The 22,237-nt window shown below is 38.2% G+C and overlaps 1 protein-coding gene across 1 annotated transcript; it reads right to left on the reverse strand.

Annotated features, from left to right (window-relative positions):
- Positions 1 to 5,121: 5,121 nt before the first annotated feature.
- Positions 5,122 to 21,002, reverse strand: LOC145775150 (protein yippee-like 1). The gene is made up of 4 exons (XM_082586380.1): positions 20,714 to 21,002; positions 20,524 to 20,567; positions 17,999 to 18,107; positions 5,122 to 8,576 (listed from the first exon to the last, which is right to left on the reverse strand). Exons 1-4 carry the CDS (start codon positions 20,816 to 20,818, stop codon positions 8,487 to 8,489), a joined length of 348 nt encoding a protein of 115 aa, XP_082442506.1. The 5' UTR covers positions 20,819 to 21,002; the 3' UTR covers positions 5,122 to 8,486.
- Between the last annotated feature and the right edge of the window lie 1,235 nt (positions 21,003 to 22,237).

The raw sequence follows: 22,237 nt of genomic DNA on the forward strand, positions 1-22,237 counted from the left end.
TTTTGAATTAACGTTTGTGGATGCTGAATTGATGGTGCAACAAGGGCAGACTTTGTCAGCCGTGAGGTGGTGACAGTGTTTTCGTTCAAATCTCAGCTCACTTGGATGGTTACGTCACGCAGTGCCGGTCTTTGGGGTGTGCAAACCGTGCGATCGCACAGGGCCCGCAATTTACTCAGAAAAGGCAGTAATTTTGTCATTTTCAATGGAAAAATTCAACAAAGGAATTAGCAACAAGAAAACATAGAGACTCAACGGGTACAATTTATTTCGTCCCCTAAACATTTCGTATCTTGAAAAGCTCGAGAAAAAAACAATAGATCCCCAATCGCTGATCGGAGTTGCGGCAAACATTTCAAACATTCTCTCGATCTTTTCAGGGGACGAAATAGGTCGAAATTTGATTTTGTTACTCCGATTTCAGGGTACGAAATCGGGGTACGAATTTTTCAGGAGACGAAATAGGTTGCATCCAGACTCAACATAAAGACATAGCTTTATTTCCGAAAAATGCCAAAGAAAGCATGATCTTATCCTTTTGCTATGCCACCACACCATTTTACAGTAATATTCATGCCCAAATTTTTGTTGAACATGCTCTCAGAATGTCTCAAATTCAAAGTAGTTTTTCAAAATTTTCTGGGGGAGGCCCCCCAGACCCCCCGCCGCTGGGTGTCGTCTTTAGCGATCACAGTCAGGCTTCGCCCGCCGACCGTCAAACCACCCTCCTCCCCTTTCAAAATACCTGATTACACCACTGAATTGGATTATTCTCATTGGGACCCGCAATGCATATTCCGCACAGGGGCCGAAATACCCTAAGATCGGCGCTGTGTCACGTTTATGTGTATGATGCACCCAAACAGCAAATCCGTCATTTTTACATTGATTCAATGCAAACGTCTGCAGACGTTGAATCAATGTAAAAAAGACGGATTTTGCTGTTTGGACACCAGTTGAGAGTTTGACTCCAGGTCAACTCACAATGACATTTCAAAGGAATTCAATCAATATCTTGTTGGAGCGGATATCGATCGGGTTTTGCCTCACGTAAACAACAAGAACAGATCGAATCAGGGCGGATCAAACACTGCGGAAGGAATTCCAGTCAGACAGTAGTAAAAACTGCCATTTTTACGTTGTTTAAATGTGTAGGGACGTTGCTAGACGTGAACAATATAAAAAGTTTTTTCTTTTAGTTTTGAGTATATTTTTTATCGTTGAAATGATGCTGAACGCAAAATAATGAAAATTAACTTGCGTCAAAAGCCTCAACAACAGGGGTTCTTAACCAGGGGTGCACGCACCAATAAGGGGTGCGAGACCTGTGCCTAGGCGGTGCGGGAATGCTGAATTATCAAGGTTTGTTATAATATGAAAAGTTGTTTTACCAGGTATCAACAAAATTTCGAACTGTAGGCGACTATTACTTTTCAGCCAATCCTAGGAAGGGGTGCGAGAACTGGTTGGTAATTTTAAGGTGGTGCCGACAAGTAAAAAGGTTAAGAACCGCTGCTCTACAAGAATGCGAAACTACCAGGAATAACCTAATAAAGCTTTGTCAGTCCGAGGATAAAGATTCAAAACCAAACCAAACCAAAATTGACTTTAGTTATTGATATGGCCTCGTCTAAAACCAATCCTTTGAAAGCAAAGCAACAATTTTGCGTAAGTTTTTTCGACGATAGTCATGTTAACAAGTTGATGGCTGAGTGGTTAAGTTATTGCTTAAAACAACGAGTACAAGAAATACAAGGGACAACAGCGAGAGTGCGAACGCTTGTATTGTTTGACAACATTGTGGTTTAGCCAAGTCGACCAAACAACACACGCAAGACCTAACCTGCCCTCGGGGTGATGCTAAACTGAATCTAGCTGTCATAGTGTATATTGAAAACCAGTCGTCCAAAGTAAGCAGTTCGCACAATTAACTTCGAGTCAACTAAAGTTAAAAATAGGTCAGCCATGACCTGCAAAAAAAAGAAGGTCGCAGATCAGCAATCTGCTTCGATTTACAATAGAAAGATAATAGCTCTTTCAATTTTGCTTGATGTGATTTTGAATCTTTATCCTCAGTCTGACAAAGCCTTGATAGGTTATTCCTGTAGTTTCGCATACTTGTGGAGGCTTTTGACGTAGGACCATTCACCGAGATTGGCAGAGTAAAGTTTTCCGATGTTAAAGTGTTGTTGCAGGGGTATTATTCCATTCACTTTGTGCTGCCGAATGGAAAGCAGTCCTTAACGTGCGTTGCTCATGTGACAACCTACTTGTAGAAGGTGATGCGAACAACATAAATGTTTTAACTATCACACAATACTTGCACGGATTAAACCAAACCATTAATTATAACCTTGAGGTGATGTTTCCAGCACGCCATTCCGCACGTAATCAACAGTTACGACTCATACTGCTCAGCATCAGCTCGTCTCAAGTGTAAGTTCGTCTGAACGCTCATTCAATCATCAACGATGGAACGTCAATAAACTAGAATCACCAGTCCAAATATCTGTCGACTTTGTCAAATAATATTAATTGAGTGTATCGCTGCCACGATGGCGCAGCATCGATATTTACTAGTAATTTTTTACATTGATTCAACGTCCACTAGAATTCTGTTTGGTTTTGACTAGATCAGTGCTTCCCAACCTTTTTAAGTTTGCGACCCACTTCATTGCATTGTTTTGTTCGACCTACAATGAGATGTAACCGAACAAATGAAAAGCAAATGAATGAGAAAAGAAACAATGTATTCACATGGAATTTACTATTAATGCAAAACGAGCTTGCATATCGGATGTCATCAGACCAAGTCGAGGCTAATGAAATTGTTAATGCGACACAACTCATAGTTCTAATTGTTACATATTTCTTACATTGTTGCATAATTGGTACGTAATTGTGAATGCAATAATTTCCCGATCTAGTAGAACACTGTACCATTTAGAAAAGCTTCGCGGGCCATCTGAAATAGCTTCATGACCCATTGGTTGGGGAGCACTGGACTAGATGACCAAATGGTCTATGCTCTGTCTCTCTGAGGTAGCAATTTGAGTGACATCCGGTTGTCGCCGCAGCAAGTTGACGTTGGATCATTGAATCCACACAAAAACCTTTATATTTGCTGGCCAGTAAACATCCTAACAATAGCCGTACGAGACCAAACCATTTTGGGGGGGCAGAACGTAAATTTGCCCAAATCTGCACGCTTTTATAGATATTGCCCAAATTATCCAAATATAATGTATGCGGTGCATGATAACAGTGAAAAACTAACATAACAAGATCACCAGTTAGCTAGAATTGCTTACCCAAGTAATCAAGATAGAACAACTGAATTCATCTTTGAATATACCTTGCTTGTGCATTGCTCGATGCTTCTGCACTTTGGCATGGTAGGTAGGAGTCACATTTAGGAGTATTATATACTTCAGCAGTAGCATTTTAAATGTTGGTGAAATTAACATGACACAGTTGCATATACAAGCTAAATATTTATTTTTTATTTTGGGGCGCAACTGCATCATTTTAATTTGGGTAGTTTTATAAATTGGTTTTATAAAAGTAACCAAACAAAGCTAAGCAACACCACAACATTAACATTACATTTAACAGGTACAGTATAACATTTTTTCGTTAAATGGTGTGGTGTTGCTTAGCTATGTCCGTTTATGGTTGAAAAAGTACTGTAACCTCTCCATCCGAATTGTTTTATAAAAGTATTCACCAGATTTATATAAATTCATATTTTGTAGTTGCCCAAATCAAGATGATGCATTTATGGATATTAGGCCTATGAAAAAAAATAAAGACTTTGTAAATTTTGATGCCGAGGCAACTGCATCATGCCAATTTGGGCAGTTTTATAAATAGACTATGATCAGATAATTTCATATTTTTTGTTGCCCAAATCTAAACGGTAGCCTACAGTTATGTAAATGGGAAAAATTAATGAATTTGTTCATTTTGGGGAAACTGCCTCACGCTAATTTGGGCAGTTGCATAAACAGACGAATCAGATAATGTCATGTTTTCAGCTACCCAAATCAACACGATGCATTTGTGAAAATTAATAAAATTAGCTATATAGCAAATTTTGTGTTTTGATTTGGGCAAATTCACAAAAGTATTAGAGACATATTGTGGTGGCTGCCCAAATTAGTATGATGCAGTTGGTTAAATGCATTTCGTACTACAGTTTGACTGAGTTTGATCACCATACGATACATCAATACGGGTGTGCCAAATGAAAATTTTGCAGCATATTTCTTGTGCAAATAAGAGGCTGTACCGTACTTAGTTTGATAGGTAAAAGATATTAATTTGTAGTTTTTCTTAATTCATGCAATTTTGAAGCTTTTCATATAGCAATTTTTGCCCTAATAATTGCAAGATTTTGCCCGAATTCGCGACGTTTTGAAACAACAGGGGTGGCAGCTGCCACCCTGGCTCGTACGGCTATGATCCTAACCGTCTATCATATGTCCGGTTCCGAGCAACTCAAGTTTCGGTGTTAGCTCAAGTTGGGAAGCCGATCTTTTTATGAAAAAATGTTTTTAAGAGAAGTTCAATCAGTGGTAAAAGCCTAAAGTATAGTTCGAATGTTCAGTCCGCCCCGTTAGCTCAGTGGTTGCGCGCACGGCTCAAGATCACGCTGCGCTGGTTCGACTCTCGGTGTATGCGCTTTCGCAACACATTTTAAGACTGCTCTCCATTCAGCGGCACCGAGTGAATGGAATAATTCCCCGGCAACAACACTTTAAACAATCGGAAAAACTTCACTCCGTCAATCTCGGTAACCGGCCCTGCGTCAAGAGCCTCTACCAGTATGCGAAACTGCCAGGAATAACCTATCAAGGCTTTGTCAGTCCGAGGATAAAGATTCAAAACCAAACCAAGCAGCATAACGTTATGAGCTGGTGAAGTATACAGAACAGTTCGGGAAGCTATCTTTGGCTTTTCGTGATCCTCAGTATCGGCCTAGAATTTGATATTTGGAACTTTTTGGTAGAAATCTTTGGTTAAATGTAGACGTTAAACAAACGTGATTTCAACAAGCGCACTGTCAGAGCAAATTAGCTGGTAGCAAGAATAAGTAACTTTGCAAACAAAAACTTTCAAATTTTTCTCGTGTATTTAAAAAAAACATGCCGTGGAAACACAGTACACATCTACGTCACACACTACAAAAACATCACTGATGCGTCATGCATACGCGATCGCGACGTCACAAGTATGTCAAACAAACGTCATAGAATAAATGAAATAATTTGGTCATAAGCAGAGTCATGAATTAGACTAAACATGAAAAGTTTTGGATAAGTTTTTAAATCGTTGCACATACATTTTGCACAGCATTCCCGCTTCGAATTTCGGGTTAGGGGATGGCTTTTAACCCTAACTAGCTAAAGATGTTAGGCACAATAGCACTTTTAACAAAACAAATCTCAGGAGAAAATATTTCATTTTGAAACAGCGCTTGTAATTATTCAGATTGTGTGAAAGGACCTTTTGAAAGCAATCTATGTCAAGAACCTCTTTTCACAAGTAAATCTCATCAAATTTATGAAAAATAACCAAAAGCTGATGTCACCCTATGTCGGATGGATCTATAGAGCTAAGCACTTGATGAGGGAGATAGTTTCAAATCGGGAATGAAGTTTCCATTGAGCTACTTGTTTCATCACGGCCATGTTGCAGAGCATCCCCAGACAGCAAAATCCATCACTTTGCAGACGTTAAATCAATGTAGAGACGACGGATTTTGTTGTCTGGAATAAGAGAGTACGCGGAGTTCAGACGGACATGAGTGCAAAGATAAAACAAGGGAACGACTCCTCGAATAACCATCATTCGACGTTTAATCAACAAAACAAACAAAATTTTGTGAGGCAATAACAACCCTCTTACGTTGCAAAAGAAATGTTTTCATTGACAAAACGTCGTCACACATCAATTCAACGTAAACAGGATAAGTTTGCATTTGAGACAGCAGCACGGCTAAATGACGTTCAATCTACGCAATGTGACATAATTTCCTATTCAGAACGTCAAACGAATCACATGGATAGTCCTTTACATTAATCGGTGTGTGTGTATGACAGGAAAAAGTAACTTGGTCAGAAAGTGGCTTCCCAGACGGCAAAAAACGTCACTTTTACATTGATTCAACGCCTGTGACGCTAGATAATGAAAAGATGTAAAAACCTCAACATATGCTGGCTGGGTAATCAGTCACAGCGAAAATACTTTTTTCCATTGAGATGTCAAAACAGCGTCAACCCATGGTGGTTTCAACGTTAAACAATAATAAATAAAGGAATTGGTTGTTGTCCAGAGATTCCATTCCCTACAACGCCGAACCATCAACGATTGAAGTAAGATCTTGACACATCAAGACAAGTTGTGAGGGCAGAGAGAACATCATTGGACATCTCCAACTGCTTGCAGCGTCATAAGTTACGTGTTGATTGACAGGTGGACAGCGTGATTTCTGTGCTGGCTTAACCAGCTCATTTTGCAAATCGATGCAACAAAGCAGCCCATGTTGAGTTTTACATTTTGCACAATGCAACGCATGGAATCCCCCTTCCCTCAGTGCACAGGGTCGTGATATCCAGGGAGCAAAATCCACCTTTTTTACAATGGATCAATGTAAAAAGAACTGATTTTGTCGCATGAGAAGCGTCGCAAGCCTGGTACCGATACGTGTGAGAACTCGGTGTCGTTCACTTTTTGTCTGTAGGCTACTGAAAAAAGTCAAAACGCAATACTGATGCCCTTCTGCTTCAAGCTTGGTCAGTGCACTTTATCAGCTTCTTGATGGGTCTGTAAAGCTTAGCTTATTGACAGCAAAACTGTGATAACTGGAAAGACAAAGAAAGGTCAATGGTGAAAACAAACCTGCTAACGAAACAGTCCTTGTTTAATTGATTTAATGTATAAGACATTGAATCAACGTAAAAAAGGACTGATTTGCTGGTTTGAAAAGAAAATAACAGTGAAGAACCAAAAATACTTGAAAACAACCGCAAAGTTTCAAAACAAGTTCTTGCGTCGAATCATCAACATAAAACAACACAAACAGCTATTTTGTGTTCAATGACAACAACTAACAGATAAACACAGAGAAAGCTCACATACCAACAACCACTTGAACGTACAAAGAAAACAAACAAAACAAACCCAAAAGTCACAGTAAAAATAACATTAAAAAGACTGAGTGAGAAAAATGCGTTCTTATGTGTTGTAGCAAAGTAATGCAGTTAAACCTCGTTTATACAACCTACTTTATTTCGTCAAACAAAGTCGATTTATTGGGGTTGCTGTCTGATTATCGAGGTTGAAAGAAAAAGGAGCGAAGCACATTGGAAGGAGACCAGTTGGAGTAGCCCTGTCGAACGAGGGGATTGTTGAGTGTTGGTAAACAAGGTTCAACTGCACTTGCAGGCGTTTATAACCGTCTAGATTGAATAACTACGTTTCATGAGCATTTTCATGAGCACAACTAACTTTTTCACACTTATGTTGTTGCTCGCTTACACGACCACCTATCCTCGTTCTAATGGAGGTCACATTAACGAGGCACTTGCGTAAGTGGTTTTCATACCAGACAGTAGATCATGTCGTCCATGACTGCCCAATCCATCAACCACCACATGCAACGCTTGGACTGAAGGCCCTGGATGACGAGACTGTCGAGTGGCTGATGACATCATGCCCAAACATATAGTCCGGAAGAACAGCTCATACGACGAAGAAGAATTCAGCCTTGTTTAAAGCAGAAGAGAAGTTAAATTTAAAAAATACGTGGCAAGAAAGAACCCCGACAGCAAAATCCGTCATTTTTACATCGGTCATTTTTACGTCTGCAGACGTTGTATCAATGCAAAATGACGGATATTGTTGTCAGGGAAGGGATACAACTTGGGAAAAGAGTCGACTTTGCCCAAGCCCACTAATACTGTCATTTTTACATTGTTTCATTGTTTGCAAACGTTAAGACAATGTAAAAATGACAACTTAGTGGCCGGGGTTGTTTGTACCATAAGTAAATCCTACCCGATCATGGTATAGGAAAGTTTCAAAACACACATTGAAGTGATTTCTTGAAGGAGCACGGGTGAGGACTCCATAAATTCGGAGGTACCCGCGCTCCCTTTTCAAATATGTTAAACTCTGCCATGTTGCCAACTGCAATAATAACAAAAGCTCCCTCATGAAGTCAGAGTGACGTAACAAGTGGAATGGAAAAAAAGCAATAAATAAAAAAGAAATTAAAATCCACATCCAAAAACACAGAACCAACGGCAATGCAACAACTACCATTGTCGTTTGGTTTCAAATTGCAGGCCCATGCTCGGGGTAATAAGCCATGGCGCATTGCTTTTACAACAAGTCTTTCATCTGTGACGTAAGCGTGACGTCAAGTTCAAAAAATATGTTGCCAGTCTTCGTATCTCGGTTTTGGAAATGACTGGTAGAGTTTAGCTCCAGCCATTGTCTTTGATCATGTGAATGAGTTCAATGATGAATTTCCCTTCCTTGTATTTCTGACTCGATTCGTAAGCGCGTTCCTGCAAAACAAAGAAAATACTTTATCAGTTGAAGATCAAATGAAAAAACAATTTTGAAACATCGATAAAAAATAGCTGTTATACATCAAACTAATCTATTGTGTCTTTATGAACGGTCGCTTTCTTGGGAGGCCGGTCAGTGACAGACATCGAACAAAACTTTTATCAATTTTTTAACAAGATAAATCAATTAGGCTGTCATGAACACATACGGAAGGCCGGCAAGATTTACGAGGCCATGCAGCAAATCAGTTCTTTTTAAATCGATTCAATGTAAAAAAAGAACTGATTTATTGCCTGGCATCAGCATGTAGTTCGATACAGTTTACTCTAGTTTACCAAACGCCACTTTGGCTACGGTACATACGACAACTCGTTTCTAGGCATAACTGAACACCATTGATATGTGAAACTCTGTTGATTGGTTACAGAAGCAAGATGCCTGAAGGCCATAGATTCCTTAACTATGAGACAAGCTAACGTACCAGTTACAAATCACATGAATCGATATATCGCTTTCACACAAAGCCTTCATTCATTGGTGACGTCACAACAACACTTTATTTCGTCGTTGAAGTTGGCAATGATGAGATAATGGGTGGGTTTGTTAATTGAACTCAGTTGTAATGTTACATCAACTGAGATTCCCGTTACGATCGAAGGCAGCATGCTTCTCCGTACTAGGCAAGAAGCATAGTCGGAAGAGCACCGGGTGCGGGGGGGATCCAAGAAAAAGCTACGTTAAAAACTGACACGTTTTGCAAACAGTTTGCGCTGATAACATGGCATTTATTTGGTTTGGCACAGCGTAGCAGCTACCCTTTCATCAATCTCTTAATGGATGTTGTTGCTGAGGGCTTCCGGTCGCCATATATACTACACGAGTGTGCTTCTGTATTAGGTCATAGTACTGTGCTTTATAATGGTCATAAATAACTATTTGACAAACTAATGAATGCAAATCACCAATAGAATTGAAGGCAGAAGCTTTTTTCGGAAATTGTTGTCATGACTAAGAAGAAACAAAAAAACGGGGAAGAAAATGCAATTAACAAAGGAGGTAAACAAATTTCAAATAAACGCGCAACAAGCGTAGTCAAGTAAATGGGATAAAAACATTATGTTGCAGTACCGTATTGTCATTGGTGTTAAAGTTAAAATATAAACTTTATGATTTCACATAGGTATACATCTTAAGCGACCCAGGGATTTGAACCAGGACCAAGAAGAACAAAGACATGATGAAACTGGCTGTTCCTATGAACTCAACAAAAACTTGTGGATTTGTGGAAGCTGTCGCGATTTATTTCCAGCTACCTCAGTGACCGGGCAACAGCCATCCACAGTTCCACACCTCTCAACGCAGGCGGATTGTACCAGCGGTTGCGAAGGTTACAGATTGTCCTAACGACATTGCAGCAACATACCCAAACGTTGAGATGATGCTGAAAGAGCAACCTCTGCAACACGTTTTCAACAACAATTAAGCCAGACGCTGTGACGTCAGAAATTCGTCACTTGCACAAAACAGCAATCAACACCATGCGATTTGTCTGGAGTAAAAATTGCCCAGAGCAAAATTTTAAAACGTAATTTTGTTGTAATATCAATGATTTTTTTCAGGCGTCTGTCGCTGTAGCATAATGGGACACAAGAAAGCTCACCCAAACAACAAATCAACCGTTTTTTTGCAATGATTTAACGTCTGTAGACGTTGAATCAATGTAAAAATTGGTTGATTTGCTGTCTGGACAATTAGTGCTTTCAAATAAGCGTCATGTTAATTACAGCACAGACGGCTTAGGAGAGGTAAATTTCTTCCACTGTTGCTCTGACAGTTATTCAACATCTGAGTTAAAATAAACTGAATAGCGTGCAGTGCATGGGGTTATCCACTGGTATGCCAGAATGCGATCATATATGAATACACACAAGTTCACTGGAGCGAAAAGGCTACTTAATTATTCAAAAGGTTATTAATAATGGAAGAATTGCGTTCAATGTAATTCGAAGCACGACCGGGATATGCAGATGTTAAAATGGTCCGTAATGTTCCGTTGATGCAATGTCACTTGACGTTTTGTTGACATAAAACAAAACATTCTTAAAAACCTTTGATCTGCTGAGCAACTGACTAAAATCAAAGCAGTGCAATTGGGCTTGAGATGAGATTAGAAACATCTGGAAAGCAGAGAAGATATTTGAGACCATATGATTTGGATGCCATCCTTCTTCGCGGATTTTGCTTTTTCAGTTCCTTCACATTTCCGAACTATGCTGCAAGTGCTTGGTTGGAATAGGTTGCACCTAGTCAGATGGCATACGCGTATCTGACGTTATTTTACGTGAAATTTCACTGAGAAATAGAAAACTGTGTTTAGAAAAAAATTCACACGAAGATTACCTTCCTGGTACTAATCTAATATGAAAACGCGTGTTATTCCAAATATAAGTCAGTGTGCAACCGAATATAAGAATAAACAGCAGCAGTTGGAAATGAGTAAGTAAGCATAGCGCAGCAAATCGGACTAGGTTTGCTGCAATGTGAAGTGACATAGATTCTACATGAAATTAAAATTCATAAATTGTACAAACGAATGGATATGACTTCTTTCAAGAACACGTTCTTACCACACACCCTGCAAAATGCAACAAGAGCCGCCAAGATGATTCAACTGAAAAGATGTTTCCACGAATGTCACTTGTGGCCTTCATGTAGTGCTCTGACTAATATCCGGGTTGATCACGTTGCGCGGTTGGACATAGTAAAGTGCTTGCCTGAACCAAAACAATGCATCCAGCCCACGGAAATCGTGAGTGGATTCGAAGGTGGTAGAAAACATTATGGAGATTTTCACTGTTCCCTCAAAGCACTGGCTGAAGATGATTCGATAAATTATTAAGCTAACAGTAACAAGTAAATCCTCTTCAAACGTTTTAATCGTGAAAAAGATCACTCATAACTGCACACGAATCACTCCATTCAACTTTTAATGAACTGATAATGCAAGTTACACATCGAAAATGTTTAGCAGTGGACAATACATTTTAATAATACGGAAGAATTCATCTTTTGCTACAAAAAAATGCTTGCAAAAAGACGGGGTATCCTTTGCCCATCATAAAGAAGGGTGGTTTTGCTGAAAACACTTACTGCAAAGCTGATTGTTACCGATATGGCAAATCTTTGATAAGACAATTTTGGTAAAGAGGTGTTTTTCTTGAATCATAGACAAATAAAACATATAAGAGCAGAAGAGAAACCATGCAAGAAAAGGTGGAAAAGCAGGACCAAGATCAGGCTACACCATCCCTAGTTTTCATTTTCCAGTTGGCCCTTGGCTTGGTTGAACATGCAGTCATGTTGAACAAACGAGATAAAGTAAATTCTAGAACTGGCGAAGTCTTTGACCTTTTCAGCATCAAAGCGAGTCAATGAAAATAGAACAAGGGCTAGTCACATAAATGTACTGCTCAAGTGAGTGACCAATAAGTTTTCACAATTGGTTCAGTTTGTTTATATCAGATATTCAACATTATCGAAAGCGAAAATGTGTCACCGCTTCGAGTTAAAGTGATGACGACTGGAAGCAACTTGCTGGAAGTCACTTATTCATTGGTTCAAGGTTGCTAAACCATGGATAGAAGCAGTAAAGTAAATATTTCTTACATGTCACTATGTCAACCATCAGAAATGGACAAAACATGAAGTTGCCTCGCTCATGACGTCACAACAACATTTGACAACGCTTTTCGCATCGGTGATGATAGAACTGAAACAGTGCTCAGCTGGTGTTGGTCAATATACTCACAGGCAAGTGTGTTGTTAATTATGTCAATAGGCCGTGCGGTAACGTTGAAACAACATTAAGGTGGCTATATGAACAATATGCGCTGTGAATTTAGGTCTTTGCAAATCTCAACATGTTACAAATTTTATGCAGAAAACACGATCAGAATGTTAAAAATATTATTGGCCCGCATGTTTCAATTCTTTCAAGCTCGACAAAGTGGAAAACACAAGTGAATTTTCGCTGTAGCGAGTTTGTGTAAGCGTAGAATCTAAAAATGCATGAAAAACTCTTTCTATGGTATGGTAGCAAAGTTCTATAAATATCCAAGCTATGGATCTGTCACTTATCGCTTTCAGGAGTCACGCGAACTCGAACTAGACCGCGTGACAGCTTTGACGTCATAATAGAGTTTTATCCGGAAAGAAAATAAAATACGCATTTGATCGTCGCCTGATAAGGTTGGTCTGGACAACAGTGGCCACTGGCCAGGTCAAGTTGCCTTTTTCGCTCAACTTCTGCCTCATCATGGTTGCTTGTTTTTAAAAGGTGTATGTTACTCACAGGAACCTCTGACCCAGTAGCGTAGCCAGGAATTTTGAAAGGGGGGGTTTTGACCACCCAGCGGCGGGGGGTCTGGGGGGCCTCCCCCAGAAAATTTTGAAAAATTACTTTGAATTTGATGCATTCTGAGAGCATTTTCAACAAAAATGTGGGTATGAATATTCCTGTAAAATGGTGCTGTCCGGTAGCATAGCAAAAGGATAAGCTCATGTTTTCTTCGGCATTTTTCGGAAATATAGCTAAGTCTCTTATGTTTTCTTGTTGCTAATTCCTGGCTGAAATGTTTGAATGTTTGGTATTGGCAAAACTCGCTCTCTTAATGCAGTTTTGTGTAAAATTAGGCAATTTTTTTTTAGACTGAAAGCATCATTCTCAATATCGTGACGTCACACGCGTGCCAAAGGGGGGGGGTTGTAACCCCCAAACCCCCCCCCTTGGCTACGCCACTGCTCTGACCTGAAGCAATCCAAAACGTTCACTTTCATTCGAAACTGCTATTTTCGAAAACACAATTTCAAGATACGGGATAAGTCACACGTTTTGTGCAGACAAGATGTATGTTGACATTGAACCACTGTAAACAAGGCAGAGAGTTTTTGAAAAGCGTGTTTGAAACAGAAAAGAGTTCTGAGAAGTTGATTTTCTATTTTGTTCACAATCGGTCATTTCGGATCCAATCTCTGTCAGTTTACGTCAAACTGATGCAAATGCGCTTCAACTTGGCTCAGTTAATGCAAACACAGTTATTCCATTAATGGTGTCACACACAGCAGCTACACTAAGAACACAAACTGAACAAATTTAATTTCTAATTACTGAAGGAACTTTTTGAAGAAAAATTTACTTAGGTTGTGTGTTGTTTGCAAAATATTAAATGCAAAATATTTGCACAAAAGTCAATTATGCAAACCACAAGCTTACAAACAGCAGACTAAATTCACAAGTTCAAAAAAGTACAATTCTGTTCGCATGTAATTTCAAAGCAGGACAATGCGAGGTGGGAGATACATAATGGATACAACTTGGTGTGGCACTGCGGGTGTTTGTCCACTTCAGATTGTTTGGGAGTCTAAAAGATCAAGCAACGAAACGGATATGACGTCAGCGATGGTTTGTGTAAAAATTTTCTTTGGAGATAGCGCTAAGATGCCAGGCCAACTTGTCAAAACAATTGCCTCAGTAACTACAATAGCGATAACTACCTCCTTTTTGTATATTCTTCCGTGTCAGGCGACGCCAGGAGTACCAACCCAGACAACAAATCAGTCGTTTTGTTTTTGAATCATGTATAAAAGGACTGATTCGATTTCTGGAAACTAATTAAAAAGTATCAAACCAAATAATTGCTCATTCGGCACATCTTTACATTTTCACTCAAGATTTGACCGCACTTTGCAAATCACGCATATTCGCAAAGTTGTTTTACAGGTGGACCGATTGTGTGACAGATCATCCTGACAAACATCTTTTATACCACAATTATGTTCAGTTTTACATGTTGTCTGACAACTTGCTCTTTTCGGCGAGAACATGCACGGCGGTAAACAATAAAGTCAGCGCAACAATCGAGATTGTGTCAAATAGATGTCACTGTCAGTCGCTGTTAAGAAAACGTTGTTTTTTTAATTTACTTTCTGTAGTGGTGCCAGAAACAACGAACTGCGTGGTCACTGGAGACTTCACGCAGGACTAACACCTGTTTGCTGCAAAATTCAGCAAATATACGCAGCTGGAAACCGCTATCGATGGTTGATAAGAAATTGAACCACTCGTGCTGGGATGGCTCTGATATAAAATCTTGTTCAGTGACGTATGATTTCGAGTAACACAATATCAGCAATAAAGCTTAAAAAAATGACAGTCTGTCTATGAACATTTTGAACATAACAGCCATGAAACAAACTAGGGAGATGATTGGCTGTCCGGATAACATCAGAATGGAGCTGAACGACTTGGTCATTTTTATAACAGAATTGAGATTGCCGCAAAAAAACAAGTTTAAATGCTTAGAAAAACATCCAATCCTTCCAAATCGGGGCAGAATGTTCAGGAAACAAACGATTCGAAATTAGTTTCGTCGATAGAAAACACAGTTTTCACTGCAGGATTACTGGGATGAGTTTCTGTTTAGTTTCACCAGCACTCTTAACAAAGTTGGTTGTTACATGGCGACGTTGAAACGATGTATAAATAGCATCTTTTTCTGGCTGAATACTCCTCGCAACATGACTTGCATTGAAATAATCCAAAATCAACCAATCGAAACCATTTAGTGTACATCGAAAATATTCGAACGTCGTTTGCAAACGTGGAAGTTTTAATCCCCTATAAGTGCCCCCAGAAGTTCACCAAAGCATGTCCCAGCGTTTGTTGAAACAACGTAATAAATAACAACCTTTACAATTTGAAAATAAGTTAGCAATTGAGCTTTCTCTGTGACGTGACAAGCTGTCAGTAAACTTAACCTCAATTGTGATTGACGTCATAATGACAGCTTGAAGAAATGCCCCATGAAACGTAAACATTGAACCAAGTGTTTTGGGAATTCAAAGCTGTGTTTGTAACACGCCTCATTTAAAATGCGTTCAAAATATGTTACAGTGTGCCCTAGTAAATTGTCTCCATTAAAGTTCTTACAAAATTTTAAACACAAAGAAAATTGTGAATGCAACAAAACGAAATCACAATAGAAAGCATTAACACGACTATTCTAGACGTTTTCACACGCAAATTTTGGAATCGAATCAGTTTGAATGCCCGAATTTATCAACTTCTGAAAGGGCGTTGCAGAAAAGCACACCTTTATGACAATGCATGACCAGTGGCCTTAAAATGGGTTTCCGATAGAAGATAAGCGTTTGTCTTTGTTTGAACTAGGATCAGTCACCCAGCCACGCTTTGTCATCGAGACGTCTTCAGTAACACAATGACCCATCAAACCCACTTTCATTCCAGATCACCCTTGTATTGTGTAAGCTGTTATTCATTTTCTAACGGTTGTGGTAAACTTACCCAACGATTTAACTGTCATCACTCAGTTAAAGACGCCTCAACGACAAAAAACGTTCAAAAATGAAAAACTCCTGAGCCCCAGAAAAAACTTCAGTGCAAAGTGCATGGCGGAGTTTGCTTCAAGGAACGAACATGGGCGAACAAAAGATTTCATAACTACTTCAACAATTTTGGACATGGCATGGTGACTCATCACGCCACGTTATTTAAGACAAATTGGTAGTTTTAACTCTCAGGTATTCTTACAATTAATTAAACCAACACCTTCAATATCACCCATGAAAATTAACCTAGTAATTTTAAAAACCACACCAAACGTAACCTCAGGATATTAAATGACAGCGTCGTGGTGAGAATGGTACAAAGACCCGCCAACAGGTTGTGAAAATCGATTGCCAACACAACACAAATAAACTGAGACTTAGTGTATCGGCAGGAGACATTCTGGTGTGAGTCCAAATTGCTTTCACATTTTATTGCAAATTATCAAAAACTAGGCGGGACATGAGGTCAGAAGAAACATTTTTTGTTGTTAATTTTGATTTATGTGGCTGCTTCCATGAAATAACAACGATATTACAATGTAATAGCAACAATCGAAAAGTGATGTTCCAGACGATAAAATTCGTCATTTTTACACTGATTCAACATCAGTGGACGTTGACTTATATTACTTCTATACTTCTATTACCGGTACTTAATAATCAGATGACTTCAAATAGAAGAAACTAGGGTTTGTAATGCGTGGAGTGGAGGCTCGTAATTCATACCAAGAAAGCAAATCGTGCCGATGAATTAACCGAGAAACTAAAAAACATCTACTATGATTTGAAAGATAACACGTCCACTTGACAAATCGGCCCACAAAACTGATTAACGATATTCAAAGTCAATCCTTCGCCCGCTTCACAACATTGTGGCTGTAAGGATTCGAATTCGAAGGGTACTTTCCAACAATAGCAAAGCACGTCATGTAGCATTAATTTGTTCAGTCGCAGTTGATTGTTTTTCATGGTAAGGGCACAATGCTGCGTCGTAATGGTTCTAACTTGTTGCCTGCGATTGTGTTGGGATGATGTCTAACTATTATGCGTTTATGACACAGAAAAAAGGTTTCAAAGTTGTACAGTTCTGGCTGTACACTAGAGTAACCCTTTTACTTGCTGCACAAAAACGAGCGGTCATCAAATAGCATCCGGGATCTTCGAAAAACATCCGGGAAGCTGTCACAATCAATGATGCTGATACCCAACTTTTCCATTTATGAATGGAAGCAGGATTGAGTAAGCAAACAAGTAACATGCAAGTGAGTGACGTGGAAAACGGACAAAATAAACGTTTTCGGAAATAACCCCTGGCTGGCACTAGGGTGTCTCCTCAATCTTTAGTTATTAGTTGTTTTTCTCATACATTTAAAATAGTCAGAGCAGGTTTTGCAGAAAGGAAGTCAAACAAAAAACACTGGCTGGTTGAAATTAAACACTTGATGACATTTTTACGGCAGACATCTACGTATTCTGGCACGCGATACTGAAGCCCGTTTGCCGGTCTACATGCAGCAAGTAAGTAGGACGTACTGTATATTGCTAAGTCTTCCACACGAGTTTTCACACCAACTTAAATGCGGTTTGCACGCTGCTAGTATGCAGACACGACGTTTTTTGTGATTGGCGCAAACAAAACATACGATAATGATAAGGTTACTTTTAGTCTTTGACTACTTTAATTGCAGGCCTGGCAACGTTTTGGTGGCCGGAAATTCAAGACATGATGTTCAGAAACTTAAGCGCAAACTGTAGTGATGTGACAGTGTAGTTTACTGATTGTTTATTGTTGATTGCTTCCTACTGGTGGTTATTGCAACGTTAAACGATAGAAAGTTTTGCACATGAACAGTTCCTGGCTTTTATCACTTATTCAGCGTGACGTCCACAAGTTGAAGCGACATCAATCTAACGATGTAAAAGGTAGCTTTTCCGGTTTGCTGAAAAACGCGTGGTGTTCATCTTTTAGCCAAGGAATCTGTCATACAAGTCGGAACAAGTGGCAACTTACATATTTCCATCCCAAGGTAGTGTTGCAGCATTTGCAGTAAATATCAGACACCGCATGCATCCCGGTTAGCAGTAGCCGTTCCTCTGGCGCTCCACTGTTCACGTTTACACTAAAAAAGCAGCAAGATTTACATAAAAGTAATTAAAACCAACCTGTCTTCAGGCCTAGTGACGTCATTTCGCATGCATTTACGTTGGTTTCGATTACTTGGAGATCTTTCAAACAAGTTTTCTCGGGTCAAATTTGTCAAATGAAAATTTGCAATCAAAGGGGAGAATTTCTTGTTTATCTCAAACTTTGTGCCATTGCAAATATTCTGTTGTGTACGACTTTTCAGGAAGTTGAAACTACAGCGCCTAGAAATAGGTTTCGTGTGTTATTAAAATTCAATAAAAAGAGTTATTATGACTAGCCTATTGTTAACTGAGAAAAGTGAGGATCAAGCAGTGCATTTACGAATTTAAATAGCCTAAAAAAAAAAAAAAGCTACCTTTTCTGACTAAAAACAAATCTTGCACTCAGAAAGTCACTTTCAGAGAGCCAGTAATGGCTTTTAACCACCACAAGACAATACGTCAATCGCATTTATAGTTTTAAAAATCAAATTCATTTATATATAGTTTCCTCAAGAGATAAGAGCTCTTTCTAGAAAATAATTGCAATTACTCCATATTAAAATTGAAGATATTAAAGCAAATTTTTATAGATCAATTAATCATGTTAGCTGATTACAACAGAATTGGATATCCACTTTTAGCAAAGATACCTAATTAGCAATGGATGGTGTTCATTAACATGCAACTGGCAACCACAAGGAAAATATATATGGACTAGAAAGTGAAAAATGAAATATAATTAAATTAATTTCCACAACATTATATCGAGCTTCTGCACCAACAAATGACCAATCCAGTTCCAAGTACTTATCATTAACATATCAATCTGAATTTCAATTATCCAGCTCACAGAGGTGATCATTTTTGTTTTACTTGGATCTTACGATGATCATCTAGCATTTGAGCATTACGCAAGGCATGTTTTTTGTATATTGACATGTCATTGGACAAATTGATGTGAAATCAAATTATCAAGTTATCAACTTGTGTGAATAATGAGCATGATAACTGTTATTCAGCTTCATTTAAAAAGTGTAAACATTTGTGTTTTTAAGGCACCAAGTCCAATATATGCAGATTGAAAGAAATTTGCATAATTTACCATCCAACAATGAGGAGCAAACTGGGTTCCCTACAATCATTAACTGAACAGTAAAGCTATTTTCTTCTACTGTATATGGTTGCAACCAAACTAGTATGCAAAATGAAATTAAAATAGTATTTAAGTAAAATAGACTATTCATCTGTGACACCAGCCCACCATTTGCATACTGTGCATATAGCTGCTGTTACATAACACAGAGCTCACACTTTTTTGTGTAAGAACACAAAAAACTTTGATTCAATTAAAACCATAAAAAGAACCTGGTTATGATTGCTTCTAAAAAGTCATTCTCAAAAGTGTGTGTAACTGTGTAAATGCCTCTTAAGACTTACTATCACATGTAAGGTGCAATGTATATGTTTAAATTAATTATCCAAGTATGTTTTCGAGAGATAGTTTGCTTTTTTGTATATACCAATGACAGGCAAGACACAACAATGCAACAGGATTGTGCATTATAACAATATATTTTAAATATTTACAAAAATTTTTAACACTCAAACACTTTCAGCTTAACTTAAGCTTTCATCGGGAATCTGCAAATATTTGTAAAAATGCAATAAATACCGTACTCAAATTTTTTAAAAATTGTATTTCCACTTTGCACAGAAAATCTTTTCAGCTTGCTACATTGTCACACCTACTTATCCTGAACTTTTAATAGGCAAGAAAGTTTTCTATGTCACTAAGCAAACAACCTCTGGGTAAACATGTTTGAAGTGAACACATTTATGAAAAGAAAACATTGAGTTAGATTCAGCAAATACAAAAGTCAACAAGAGCAGGCATTTTATGTAGGTTTAAAACTTCAACTAAGTCAAGTAATGAATATCAGAGTGGCTTTTTGTGGATGAATAATTTTCAATTGAATATTATAACTCACTTGTATATGGCATGCACAGAAAAGATTTAATAAAAAAGATATCAATTAGACCTGAACATTGACACCAAAGGGGTAACTATCTCAAAATAACAAAGTGAGGAGAGAATGCAAAAAACAATATGGTTGAATAAAAAAACATAGTATAATAAACAAAGCAAGGATCTATGTCAGCCAACCATGTGTACACAATAATCAGCTGAACTGCACCTTGGATTCTATTTCAATAAACTGAAGATGATCATTCATGATCAGATCATTATCGTAAAATCAATTAATATGTTAAGAAGATTATTGTGCAAATACCAGTGTTTCAAACTACTGTGATGAATGCAATAGCAATTATATTACCTACAACTGATAACAAACAAAAGGCCTTTAAACAAAAAAGTTTTTACAAGATTCACTTTTGTAAACTACTTACACATCATCAAATAAGTATGCTCTTCCTTGGCTGCCTTGGAATGACTGAAAAACAAGACAAAAAATTAAAGTACTTCCCTGACTGCACTTCCACATTGTACAGTGTATGTAAATTGTTAAGCTGAAGATGGATACAAAGTAAAACATTTTCATGTAGTCTACTACAAATGAAAAAACATGATGAGATTTACCTTTGATATTAATGCTGAATGGCCTGCTAAATGTGCTCGGCAGTGCACACAGCTGTATGTTCGGTGGCAATCAGAGCTGAGGTAATCTTGAAATGTTTTTACCATGTTGGCAACAAACAGAATCTTTTTCAAAATGGATTTAGACCGGTGTGACCAACTGTACTTGAGGGATTAGCAGTGAGATTTCCAGCTGGGTTTATATGACATAACAGCAGCGAGTAAAGGACGAATTAGTTTATCACCACTAGAGCAAACTAAGACGTTTCAACACTGTCAAAAAGCAAAATAAAGGTCATTTGAACGTTGGTTTTCAATAGCAAATAAACCTTGAATCTATGCAAAACCTGTTTTTCACTTCATCTGCATAGCATAAAACATGTTACCTGTGTCAACAACATAGATTGCACGTCTACCTTGACCACTGCCACCCCACAAAGCTTTTAAGACCGTTGTCAACACAATCCAAACGTGCTCACATTGCTTAGCTCACACCACCCATCTCATCTTTTTTTCTGCAAAGTGCAAATCAACAAAGCAACGAACTGAGACAAAAAAAAGCCTCCAGTCTCCATGCGAGAGTCACGTGTTTTGTAGTTGTTGACGTCTTTGCTTTTTTCTCTCTTTCTGAAATTAATTTCCTTTCTCTTTTTCTTATCACTCGCTCTTCGCACAGCTGACTGTTTCAGGGTAAAGCAGGCTTTCATTGGTCAACATTTAACAACAATCGCTCGCGAATATAAAAAAGAAATACACTGTGTTTTCTTTAAATTGCTTTTAGGGAAATCGCTCCTCAGGTCTTTCATACAAATTGTGACTTCTTTCATTTGACGAATTAAATGAATTACTTTTCAATAATTTCGATATTTTCCTGAAGAGGGCAGAAAGTTTTGCCGAAAACGTTCGAAATTATGTATCTATTTCATTTCTGTATTAATTTTGAATTATGCAATTCAATGTTATTAAGTTGTTATCGATTGTCTGTCTATGGTTTTCGATAAAATGAGCAAATAAATACGTCGTATCGATATAAAGATCAATTGAGTTGTCGTTTTTTTTCGGTTGGTTGCTGTTAATTTCTATTGATCTGCACGATCACCAAGCAATGTGGGATTCAAATGTGATGGCAATGTCAACCACCTTGTCCATCGCAGCCTGAGGTACTAACGTCTGGCCGTTGGCTATTGATTTTTCGGATATGCTGTGCCGTTAGTTTGAAATATAGTGGACCGTGACGGTGATAAAGAAAATTGTCACTACAGTGGTTTCAAAAAACTAATCTTTTTGAAGTTATGATACGTTTAGTCGCCATGCTCCAAGTCTATAACAATTTTTTTGTTCACAAAGCTAAGTACAGTAATTGTATATAGGCAGTAAAATCATTTAGAACAATATTTCCAATACCTTTCTATGTGAAGTTGAGTATTATTAATAATTTATTTCTGTAGTCCACTTAATATTTTTGAAGCATACCGGCAATTGAACGTTATGCATTGTTTCAACACAGCCAAGCAAAAAATTAATCTG

This window comes from Aplidium turbinatum, chromosome 8 (assembly GCF_918807975.1).
Source record: "Aplidium turbinatum chromosome 8, kaAplTurb1.1, whole genome shotgun sequence".
Classification (NCBI taxonomy): Eukaryota; Metazoa; Chordata; class Ascidiacea; order Aplousobranchia; family Polyclinidae; genus Aplidium; species Aplidium turbinatum.